The sequence below is a fragment of the Natator depressus genome, chromosome 9 (genome assembly GCF_965152275.1).
Source record: "Natator depressus isolate rNatDep1 chromosome 9, rNatDep2.hap1, whole genome shotgun sequence".
NCBI lineage: Eukaryota > Metazoa > Chordata > Testudines > Cheloniidae > Natator > Natator depressus.
In genome coordinates, this window is record NC_134242.1 from 96,409,184 (window position 1) to 96,421,647 (window position 12,464).

At 43.4% G+C, this 12,464-nt stretch overlaps 1 protein-coding gene across 1 annotated transcript; it reads right to left on the reverse strand.

The window, feature by feature from the left end:
* Positions 1-1,423: 1,423 nt before the first annotated feature.
* VGLL1 (vestigial like family member 1) lies at positions 1,424-12,380 on the reverse strand. Its single transcript, XM_074962709.1, has 5 exons — positions 11,912-12,380; positions 7,700-7,929; positions 6,527-6,943; positions 2,750-2,809; positions 1,424-1,648 (listed from the first exon to the last, which is right to left on the reverse strand). The coding sequence occupies exons 2-5, from the start codon at positions 7,908-7,910 to the stop codon at positions 1,608-1,610; spliced, it is 729 nt and encodes a 242-aa protein (XP_074818810.1). The 5' UTR covers positions 7,911-7,929; positions 11,912-12,380; the 3' UTR covers positions 1,424-1,607.
* Positions 12,381-12,464: the final 84 nt, after the last annotated feature.

A 12,464-nucleotide genomic window follows, 5' to 3' on the forward strand; every position in this document is an offset into this window, starting at 1 on the left:
GTGTATTGGGTCATGTCTCTTTGCCAACCTAACTTTTGAATCCTTTAATCCCTTGTCCTCTGATCTTATTCAGCTCAAGATAGTTACCTTTTGAATGAGAGAAATTAGTGGTGTGACTCTAATTAGGAAAATACACACATTAGAAGATACTCAGGATCTTTACTTTCTGAATACTTTCAGAGGACAGTAGAAAGCACTACCCGTTGCCCTACATTAGTGAGGGTAGAAAGAGCTCCTGCACAGTATTTCTGCCATAAGATACTGCAGTAGTTACACATATGAACTTGAACACTGCTCCAGTGAGATTTTTCCATGCAGTAATTGCAGCAGATGTGTATGTCTTCGGGGCAGGCAGCACAGGAGAGTGGGAGGGGGAGAATTAATGGACAGGACATGCTTGTGAAAAGAGTCAGAGGATTTCCATGTGCTGCCACCTGCCCAGCAATAATTAATTACTTAAGTTGCTTTAAAATTAAACCACATAAAGTGCTGGAGGATACAAGTCAATATCAACAAGAAGACTAGGCCAATGACTTAATAGGCCCTCCCCAGCTCTAACTTCTACTGCTGTGGAACACTTTCATCTTGCCCAATAAAGACCCAAATTTCCTACCAGATCCGCTAATGCTACTTCACTGAAGCCCAAAGGAGCTGCACATGTTTTTAAGGTTGAAGTTTTTAAGGTCAGGCTTGACAAAGCCCTGGCTGGGATGATTTAATCGGGGATCAGTCCTGCTTTGAGCAGGGGGTTGGACTAGATGACCTCCTGAGGTCCCTTCCAACCCTGATATTCTATGATTCTATGTATATCCAAGGAGCGAATTGGTCCCTAAGGGACATATATAGTCTCAGAAATGACCCATCCTTGCTGATGGGGGGGAGGGAGGTACAGTGAGGGCAGCTGGCTTCAGCAGTGTTGCTGAGCATGCTCAGTAACAACTAAGCAGTAAATCTGGGGGGGGAGGGGCATGTGACCCTACATAACCCACTGACCCTGCATTGCCTTGAGTCTCCAATGGATGCCAATGGGAATTGAAAGTATGAATCCAAGTATTGGATCCCTAATTTTTCCAAATCTCTGAAGACAAAGGGGGGAATGGGAAGAAATGAACTTAGTTATGTTGACTTGTTTCTTATTTTCAGTCCCCTTGTAAGCAGACTCACTTCAGCTATTTTAAACAAGTTCAAATCCAGCTGCCAAGTCAGGGAACTTGCCAGTATGAGGACATGAAAGCTTGTGGCATTGAATGCATCCCTCCATAATGGCAATAGATGGTTATTCTTTCCAAATGATGGTAAACAAATGGGTGTAGGGGGATTTTAAAGTGCTAGGAGTCCTTAGAAGGCCCAAGGGGAACTCTTCTCTAGTCAAATATATTTCATTTATACAAGGCAAAATACTATGGTAGAATCACATAGGCTGGAAGTTATTTACTTAGATGTAAATCACTCTCATTTACAAAATAGCATATTAGCATGTTTAGACATGCAACTGGCTGGTGAAAAAACACAGAAGAGCTGTGGTCTATTTCCTCCTGATTCACAGCTGCAAATTATAAAAGTTCATGGAAAGAACTCTCCAGGCATAAAGCAGAAACGTCCATTGGCTAAAAGTATAAGTCTCGTCTTCTATCGTGAGACTGGACACCTGAAAAATACAGCAATATAAAAGCAGTCAGTGTCTAGTACAGCATGAACATACATGAATCCTTAAAATGTTTTAAAGAAATTTTATTTTTTGGCACCTGGCGGTCATTTCATTGGGACTCTTTTAGTTCCGAGATAAATCACATCACTGAAAGTATAAAGAAGCCACGTGACCAGAACAACCTCCCAAATGTGGGACAAAGAGCTAAGGTGAGACACAGGCAATAATAATGGAAGCCTGAAGGATCTGGGGATTATTGCTCTGCTAGCACTGTCATTGTCTGTCATCGCTGCTGTAGGGTGGGTGTTTCTAATACCTCTGCTAAAAACATGAGCTAGCACTAGAGTTGTGTAGGATGAAAGTAAATCTGCCCAAGAGGTAGACAGTTGAGAAACACAGATATGAGGTGTCCCGACTAGCATAGCAAACCACCATCTCCGCAAAGAAACATGACTATTCTTAGAAGCATGTAACACCTAGAACTATACCTTGTTGAAGATTACAGGAGCTCATTCTAAGTTCATTTACAGTGGTGTAACTCCATTGACTTCGGTGGAATTGCACTTGATTTCAGGGGTGCTGGAACAATTTGTATAGTGGGGGGTGCTGAGAGCCCTTGAAACAAACTGTAAACCCTGGATATGATAGAAACTTCTTCAAGCCAGGGGGTGTGGTAGCACCCCTAGTTCTAGCACCTATGCTCAACTTATACCAGGGTAAGAGAGATCAGAATCAGGCCCAGTGTCTCATCTTTTGTATCTTTCTGAGAGTATGAAATGTGGTCAACACACTAGATGAACACTTACAGGTAATTAGCAGGGAACACTATTATAGAAACTCGGTTGGAGGGGAGGGGAGACTTGCCAATAAACAGAGATGTAAAAGGCCCCATCATTTACATGTTCTCCCCATGCCTTCTCCTCCCCGCCCCCATGAATGTAACTGTAGCAGAGCATTGTGTATTCATTTAAAAAAAAATAATTCTAAAACAAAGTCCAAAACCAAGAAAGGAAATGAAGCTTTAACTTTGTGAGAAGTCAAGACAAATATATTTTTGAGTCAAGATTTATTCATGCAAGAACTGCTGGTTCCATTACCTACCTGAACTGGCAAGGCTGATGCTGGGGTTTCCTGGGCTTTGATAGGAGCTGGCTTTCCTTTCTTAATTTTAAGGGGAAAAAATGTCATAAGCTGGAGTGGCACAACACAACACACAGGCAGTAGTGCTTACATGAAACATTGTGCTTTTGCAACCCAGCTTTTGCACAGGTGTTGCAGGACCATTGCATGGCATTATGTGCTTTTATAAATGTAAACATTAGCAGTTCTAGAAAAACATCCCTAGTGCATTGAGAAGTATCCTCTCTCAGTTAGAGCCAAGAACTAGAAGTAAGAATTCTTGTGGTCTGATTATAGACTGCCAGGGGAGGAGCTGCACACATCCCAGAGCTGTAATGACTCACTGTGTGAACTTGAGCAAGTAACTTCATTTTTCTGTGCTGTAGATTGCCCATCTGCACAGTGGTGTACTTCACAGGGCTGTTAGAAGCTTTTCAAACATATTAAAGCCTTGTGAGATCGTCAAAGGGAAGACAGTAGTTGGAAAATGGCAACCTTTTCCCCCCGCCCCAACAGTTTTTCCCTGACCTTTTGATTTTTAAAGTTTCAACCAGCTCTGGTGTTAGCAGTATTGCTTCTCTGTCCTGGTCCTATGCTTTCTCACCCAGACTTCATGAAATGCTTCCTGTTAGCGCAAGAGTGAGTTCCATAGGTTTTAATACCCAGACCCACACTGCCAGGCCTTAATTAGAATCCTGTAGGTCCAGAGCACATCTTTAATGTAGTAAGAACATCACTTTGTATTTGCAAATATTAACAATGGCAAACATTACACCCTGCAAGGAGAAATCTGGGAAAGACACGTGCAATGTAAACACAAAGCTAAATCCATCTATTAATGGACCTAAAGCAAAAAATCTCAGTTGCAAAAACCCACACTGCGTGTTCCATCTGCGGTCTGAGGACAAAGACTCTCCGCAGTCTGACTTGAGAATCTCATTTCTCCTTTCCAGCTCCACTAACGTTAGCAATGCTGGAACCCTTAGCAGAGCTGGGATGGCAGCCTGTCCAGGCAAATGGGAGGCGGAGTGGTCACCTGTTTATATTCATGGCTGGGTATTTTTAAAAACACCTTCTACTCTAAATTGCTATGTTGATGTATCATTGCCCCTTCCAGCTATGGACATTCAGCTGTCCGGCCCATACTAGATGTGCTACATGTTCCACAGTGTCTCTTTTAAGGAGTTTTAAAAACCATTTTCTTGTGAAATTAATGGGGAGAAAGGGCCAGGTTGACAGCCCTGGCTAGAGGAGTCCTGTATTAACCCAGAGAACAGGGATGGCATAGGTAGCAGCAGTGCCAGCATCCCCATCAGTGTGTCCAACCTAGCCTGGAGGGACATTAAGGGGAGAACTTTAGTGTCCATGTCTGTTCAGTCCTAGGTGGGACAGACTAATAATGGTGCCAATTAGTCCCAACTGCAGTGGCTGATTTTGCGACGTGGGCGCCAGGGAAATGGACTAAACTCATCTCTCATGGGTCCCTGAATGGTGTAAATTTTAGTCACTAAGCTCCTTAGGGCAGGGATCATCTTTTTGTTCAGTGACTGGTGCCTATCTGAATGTGATCACCTATGGTTGCAACCATGTTACAAATAACTATCTACCAGATTTCTCTGTTGGCTGAGTTTGTCTGAAGCTGTTCTGTCATACGTCTCTGGCCCCCATCACCATAGCATTGGAGTGCCTCAGTGTCTTTCATGTATTTATCCTCATGTCCGCTCTGGGAGCGTAGCAGTGCTATCAACCCCATTTTACAGATAGGGACAGAGAGACTAAGTGACTTGTCCAAGGTGTCACAGGAAGGCTGTGGCAGAGCAGGGACTTGAACCCAGGTCTTCTAAATCCTAGTCTTAACCCCTGGACTACCTTAACCCCTTTCAGAAAGGAACGGTTATAGCCATAGTGTGAATTACACCCTGTCTATAGAGTGTACTGAACATCATGTTAAATATTTATTCAGTAGTGTTTGAAGTGAATATTAGTGCCATTTCCTGGGTCTGGCTGGGAGACAAGCATGGCTCAAGAACCAGCCTTTTACCCCAACTGTTGTTGTAACAAGCAGAAACTGGGGAAGGGAAAAAAGTTAGGCACATGGACATTTTTTTAATGGGTGCTGTATAAGCATTAATTATACCCCATATACAGTAACTGAAATCACAAGTGTCAGATTGCTCAAATAATATCTAAACATTCCACTCCATTTATAGCCAGACTCTGAGCACCCAGCACACACCCAGCTGTTTGTTACCCACTTTGAGGTCTACTGGTGAAAAGTGGTATGTAAGAGGTAGGGGCGCACAATCATTTGTGTGTGTTCTGAATATATTATAGCTTACTTATATATTTGGTATCTCCTCAACATAACAGAGGGGAAAGAGCTGTGCAAGAAACTTTCGAGGAAACAATTATGGTGCTACACTATGCAGCCAATACACAATTCCCAAGTACTACAGTACATATAATTGATGCTCCGTTAAAAATACTTCCAGCCACGGGCTTTGAATTGTTAACTTATGACCTTGTCTCTTGTATCATTTTAGCTTGCTATAAAAGGGACATTATTGGGGTGTGATATTGATTAATGTGTATTGCTTATTGTGCTAAACACATGTGGTTTCTATGTAAAGGGTCAACTGAATACGTATCTCTCTCTTGCAAATCAAGTCAGTCCTGTAATAAGAGAGAAATTTTGTGAGAGAAACTTCTGTATAGCCCGCTTTTTTGAAAGAAGCTGTGAAAATCAATAAGTAAGTATGTGATTATTAATAGACAAATGTGAAAGGTTTATAGTTTCGTTATTTGATCAGGCTACAGAATGAACTGGATTAAAAAGAAGCTAGACCAGGGGTGGGCAAACGACCGCCCATGGGCTGGATCCGGCCTCTCAGGGCTTTGGATCTGGCCTGTGGGACTGCCCCCTGTGGTGCCACAGGCCCCGCACCAGCACCACATCCCTGGGACCCCGGGTGGAGGGGGGCAGAGGGCTCCGTGCATTGCCCTTGCCTCCAGGTACTGGGATAGCTCAGTGGTTTGGGCATTGGCCTGCTAAACCCAGGGTTGTGACTTCAATCCTTGAGGGGGCCATTTAGGGATCTGGGGAGTTGGGGAATGGTCCTGCTTTGAGCAGGGGGTTGGACTAGATGACCTCCTGAGGTCCCTTCCAACCCTGATATTCTATAATTCTACTGCCCCCCGCAGCTCCCATTGGCCGCGGTTCCCCGTTCCCAGCCAACGGGAGCTTCGGGGGTGGTACCTGCAGGCATGGCAAGGGCAGTGCATGGAGCCCTGTGCCCCCTCTCCCCCAGGGGCCGCACAGGGACGTGGTGCCAGCTGCTTCCTGGAGCAGCACAGCTTGGGGCCAAGGCAGGCATGCAGGGAGCCTGCCCTGGTCCTGGTGTGAGCCGCTTTAGGTAAGTGGCGCCAGGCCGCAGCCAAACCCCTCCTGCATCCCGCCCCCCAACTCCCTGCCCTGAGCCCCCTGCCGCATCCTGCACCCCTTCTGAGCCCCCTCATACACCCCACAGCCCTCCTCTGCCCCAATCCCTTGCCCTGAGCCCGTTCCTGCACACCACACCCCAACCCCCTGCCCCGGCCCTGCATACAATTTCCCCACCCAGACGTGGCCCTTGGCCCAAAAAGTTTGCCCACCCCTGAGCTAGACTGAATGAGTCTGCTTTTACCACCTTCAGGTACAGATTTTTATTTTTCATTTACAAGGGCAAATCACAGTAAAAGGAATAGTAAATATTTTCTTACCTCCCCCGGGAGTTAAACTTTGACTCATATTTTGTAACCTAGCTGATCCAGTAATACAGGCTGAGCTAGAGCTTTGCTTCACGGTAGATTCCTGGCTAGATGCTGGGCACCTTTCCTGTTGCAGAAAATCAAGAAGAGAACCATATTTCCCGTCAGACATTGGTCCCTGCACCATAGGAGGGTCAGGCAAGGAGCGAGGATATCCTGAATCAGTAAGACTTGGATTAGCTATCGAAGGGAAGTGCCACAAATCTGCAGGCTGAATAGGAGGATTCCGCAGAACTGATGCCTGATGGTGATCTGTAGCAGCAGCCAACAAATTCAGATCAGAATTTGATAGGTTTGTAGCAGGAGATGATTGATATGACTTGGTCCAATGAGAAGAGAAATTCCACTGATGGGGAGACATGTGGCTATCTAGTTTTAAAGAAAAGTGTTTGAAGCGTTATTGAAGTCTTTATTTACTTTTCCAAGACAAATTCCAACGGACTTTTATGGGAATTCTACCTAAGTAAGGGCTGCAAAATTTCATCCAGATTACATAAAAGGAAACTTACAATAATTGGCTTATTTACTACAATATTAGTTTTAAAAAACAAATCTACACTAGAATAGACTAACATAGAAAGTCACGACCACCTCTAACTGTGAATATGAAACATCTCAGGCATTTTTCCTGAGGGGTGGGTGGCATCGGGTTCCTCAATGTCTGAAATTTGTCGTCTTAAATCCTGCAGCAGCCCTGATTAACTACCTTCCCTAACTGCCCACCTTCTGGGGAAGAATAGCCAATCAGAGGAGGTTTCCCTGCAGACAGGGCTGAAATTTGGGTGGAGGGCTGGAGCTTCTTGTGTCATGGCAAGACAAACGCTCTCCAGTTTAATTTAAAAAATATAAAATGATGTAATACATTGGAGACTTTCTTCATAAGGTAGGGCCCTGATCCTGCACTTGGGCCCATGCAGAGATTTACTGGGGATCCACACAGGTGGGCCCAATGGCTTACCCGTGAAATCCTAGGTACAAGATCAGGGCTTTGAAAGAATGATTTCACTCTTGATCAGAATTAAATGTGATAATTTGGTCCTCTGTGTCTAAATGTCCCAGCATAGCTCTCTAGTGAGTTAAACAGCAGCATTGCACTGAAAAACACACTCATAGAAAACTGCTTACCATTCTTCAGGATAACATCCTCACTCTTGTGCTTTGTGCTCAGATCTTGTGGGTTCTTGGCATTGCTTAATGCTCTAGAAAAGTGTTCATCTATCACACTGTTAAGGTCCCCTTGAAAGTAAGTAAATACAACACTCTGAGACCCCCATTCTGTTTTCACAGGCTGTTTGCTTTTACTCAGTGTTGGAGAGTTTTTCCTTTCTGCTTCCATCTTCAGTAACTAGCCGTGCCTATGAACAAAAACAAGGACTTCTGAACCAGGATTGTATTGCCAATGTTGGGTTTGATTGTCTTCCCGCTGAAGCTAGTAGGACTTGAAGGACCGCTTTCAGTAGAAGCAGGGTCAGATCCTGTATCTGGGCTCCTGTTTGCTACACTCACCCTTTTCCCACCAATTTGCACAAGGACCTACAAACCCTGTGTGTATAGTTGCTAGCTCAGATTTGATGGGTGCACATGGATATCTGTACAGGGATTAAAAGAGCTTAATGATGCCAACTGGCCAGGTTGGTCCTTGCAGTAAGTTTTTTTATAATCCATAGGTGCAAAGGCTGGTATGGGGATGGATAAATTTATCTCTGCTACATAGTTTCTATGCATGTGATCAATGGCTGGAGCTCCCAAATAAGGCAGAAAGAAAGGGTGAGGTGGGAGGGAACCAGTGACATGAGCCATTCACTCACTCAGCAGTCCTCTTTTGGAAGGCACTGTGCCTAGACTCCATGTGTCCTGCACAGTATTATCCAAGTCACAAAAAGGGAGCCTGATGGTCCATTGGCATCAGCTCTAGGAAGGAATGGTGTCCATCTAGCCAAGCTGGCAAAAATAGTATTAAGATGGTCTTAGCCAGCAACCACTGTGCCTGTCTCTCAGGCACTCTATGCTGTCTCACAGTGGTGCCACAGAACCATTACAGAAGCTACTTGACTGTTACCCTTAATGTTGTTAAATTAATATTTATCCTGAGGATCAAAGAGTGCACTTGAGGGATCCTCAACACACTCCAATGTTTGTTTAAAATAGCACTTTCAAGCTTATGTAGTAAAAATATTGCTGGCACACAAGCAAATAGATGGATACAAGGTAATAGCTATGCCATACTAGCATCAGAAGTATTTGCAGAAGCCCTAGATTTATGACCACGTGTGTCTATATTCTCTGAACAGCTGCAAGTTAAATTTGTTTGCTTGGCACACTCTACTCATTTTCTATCATTTAAAATCAGTGCTGGCAAGTGCCTGCTTGGCATCAGTTATTGTTCCCCAGTACCTCTGGACAGACTGTCGTACAGGAGCTATTCTTTGTCACCTCTGCAGGAGATGGCATGGTCTAGTGTTTAGCATGGGAACCTGGAAATTAGAACTATGGGGGTCCCCTTATTGTCTCTTGCAGGCACACAATTCCCACAGAAGTCAATGGAAGTGGCATGGATGCAATAAGTGAGCTCAAAAGTTCTGTGCTATCTGGAACTTCAGCCCTGACTATGCCAAATTCAGAAATGTCAGACTTTAAAAAAACAAACCCCACCAACCTCATACAATTTGGTGGCCAAATTGTGAGACTTCATTTTTTTTGTCTTAATTCCTGTACCAGTCCTGACTGGCTACTCTTGCCCAGAAGGTGGGCAGGTATGGAAGGCAACTAATCGGAAGAGGTTTTCCCTCCAGGCAGGGCTGAAGCTTCTCATAGTCACGGCAAGACAATTTCTATTCCCAGCTGAAATCACAAGGGTTGGCAATACTGACTTACTGTGTGACCTTCAAGCAAGTCGCTTCACTTATTCCATTAATAAAATGGGAGATCACCTTCTCCTAGCTCACAGAGAAGGTCAGAAAATGGAATTTCTGTTCCCCAGGAAATTCAGACATGCTGAAATTTATTTTCCTCCAAAATCAGGACAAAGCCAAATCTTGAAATATTCCACAAAAATTCTAAAATGACCTTGTCAAAACACTTTAGCCAACAAGGTTGAAACTTTTTAAACTTCATTTTATAAAGTTAATTTTTTAAAGTCAAAATGAAATGTCTAAATTAAATACTCCACTTTGAATTTTTCCCTCAAATGTTGTCAAAGTTAACACATTCTCACAAAACACCTTGAGTCTGATGAACAGCATTGTGCAATGGAAGTGGTGTTGAATTTTTTGACCAACTCTGCTCTGAGGTATTACAGTTGATTCACTAATGTCTGGGAAATGCTTTGAGATCCTTTAAGGAACAGATCTCAAAGAATGGCTCTGGCTCCATTGTCTTGCTACCATCAACATAAGAATGTTATCTCAGAGAGGGAAAGGAAAACCCTACACTATGTTCTCTTATGACACTTACTTCAGTGGAGCTTAGAAACGTAGTTCCTTACACGTTCATATTAGACTATCAAGTGACAAACCAAACACAAACTGATGATGCTATATTTATTTCATTTGGGGGAGGAAACAAGCCTTGGCCCAGCTCAGATATTCCAAATCAGGGAATTCCCAAAGACTTTCAAATCCTGACTCAGGATTAAATTACATCTTGCCACGCACAAATGAATGCCCCTATCTATATAAGCTTTTCCCTATTAGAGGAAGGCTATTTTAACTATTTATAAATTGCCATATGAGAAATCCTTTGATTACCATATAGTGGAAATTCCAAGGCACTGATAGGAGTATATTTATTCATACTAGGCAAACTGAGACCAGCATTTCCCTCATTTTAAAAAAAATCTTTTGCTGGATAGGTGTAAGCACTGATTAAATTTGTCATCGGTTTCAGTGTGTATCATTAGCAAAGGGACTGTATTTTGGAAAGTGATACTGAAGAGACTTGGAGGCTGGTGGATAACCAACTCAACTTGAGCTCCCAGTATGGTGCTGCAGTTAAGAAAGCTAAGATCTAGGGATGCATAACCAGAGGAATATCAAGTGGCAGTAGAGAGATGGTATTACCTCTCTATACAGCATAGGTGCAATCTTTGATGGAATAGGTTTCAGAGTAACAGCCGTGTTAGTCTGTATTCGCAAAAAGAAAAGGAGGACTTGTGGCACCTTAGAGACTAACCAATTTATTTGAGCATAAGCTTTCGTGAGCTACAGCTCACTTCATCGGATGCATACTGTGGAAACTGCAGAAGACATTATATACACAGAGACCTTGAAACAATACCTCCTCCCACCCCACTCTCCTGCTGGTAATAGCTTATCTAAAGTGATCACTCTCCTTACAATGTGTATGATAATCAAGTTGGGAAATGGCTTTTTCATACCATGCTCATACCCATGGTATCTGAGCACCTAAAACCATGACTTTTTTTGAAGCCAACTTATGGCAACAGAATCATGGCCGATATCATTTCTATCTCTATCTACCCATCCCCTAGAACGAACTGTTTGGACAAGATTTGGGTGATAGGGAGCTTGACAGTACAAGATTTGGGAGCACTGTACAGTATGTTAACCACCCCAACCTTAACTTCCCACTCCTCCATCTCTGGCAGGAAGACTGCAAAGAGGTAGCATACATTGCTTTCAGGGCAAATGATCACAGAGCTGGAAGCCACTAGTTTGCTTACCTACCACAAACAACTGTCAAAATGTGTTTAAGAGGAATGTATTGGTTCAGTGTGGAAGAGTACAAACGGTAGGATTTAAGATTTTTTTTTTTTTTAAAAAAAACACTCTTATTGAAATACAAGAACAGACTTATTGCCTTAAAATGGGTCCTCAAAGAGAGTCTCCCCCAACTATGGTGAGACTTGGTGCAGGTAAGAACATAAAAAATTCCATACTGGGGTCAGACCAAAGGTCCATCTAGCCCAGTATCCTGTCTTCTGACAGTGGCCAGTGGAGGTGCCCCAGAGGGAATGAACAGGTAATCATGAAGTGATCCATCCCGTCATCCATTCCCACCTTCTGGTTGTATAAAGTTCATTTACTCTAGGAGAGCAAAGGTGTGTAGCTAGCAAGTCCCTATGAACCCGAATGGTCAGAGTTGCTGCAGATGACAAAGTTCTGCGCTGGTTCTCAAACAGACAGCGTCTCACAGAGCAACTTTGTCCTCTGTTCCCTGCTGCCCAGAGATTCAGAACTGCCTGGAAAAAAATTCTCCTTTTTCTCACTGTTTTTCCAAGCAGCATGCAAACAGTTCAGTGAAAAAGCCTCACCCTTTACCAAATAAATGTGGAGAAGATAATGTAAGAGGACTGATACCATGACAGGATTCTCTTACCTTATTTTACTGCCTTCAATTGATCCACACTGGGAGACTATCAACACTCTGAACAGTCATGCTGTGGCATTCAGTGAAGTCTGTGATCCTTTCCCAGCATGGACATGTGCACTTTGCAGCAGAATGCAGGGAGTGTGCATGAACTCCCTCGCTGTGACTGAACTAGGCGTTTCCTTCAACCTTGTTACTAAGAATGCATGAAATGCACTCCAACAAGTCAACCGGGTTAGGAGGTTTCAGGAATGAGGAAAATAGGCTTTTAAAAATAGGATTTTGTTCACAATGTGTACACAATCAAGGAGACAATATCTGCATTGAAGAACAGTTCCTAGTAAAAAGAAACGTGGCAAAGAACCACTGGGTACATGACCAGGGTCAAAAATGTTACCTTCCTACAAAAGGTCAGACATACTTGAAGTCATTTACATAGATTGTATTCAACACTGAAGAGGAAAGGTTGCTTAGGTGCCACCCCCAGATGCCCTATTTTCCATTTTCCCTTTCTCCTACCCGACCTTACATCCCTCTGTTTTCTGGTCCTACTGAAGTGATG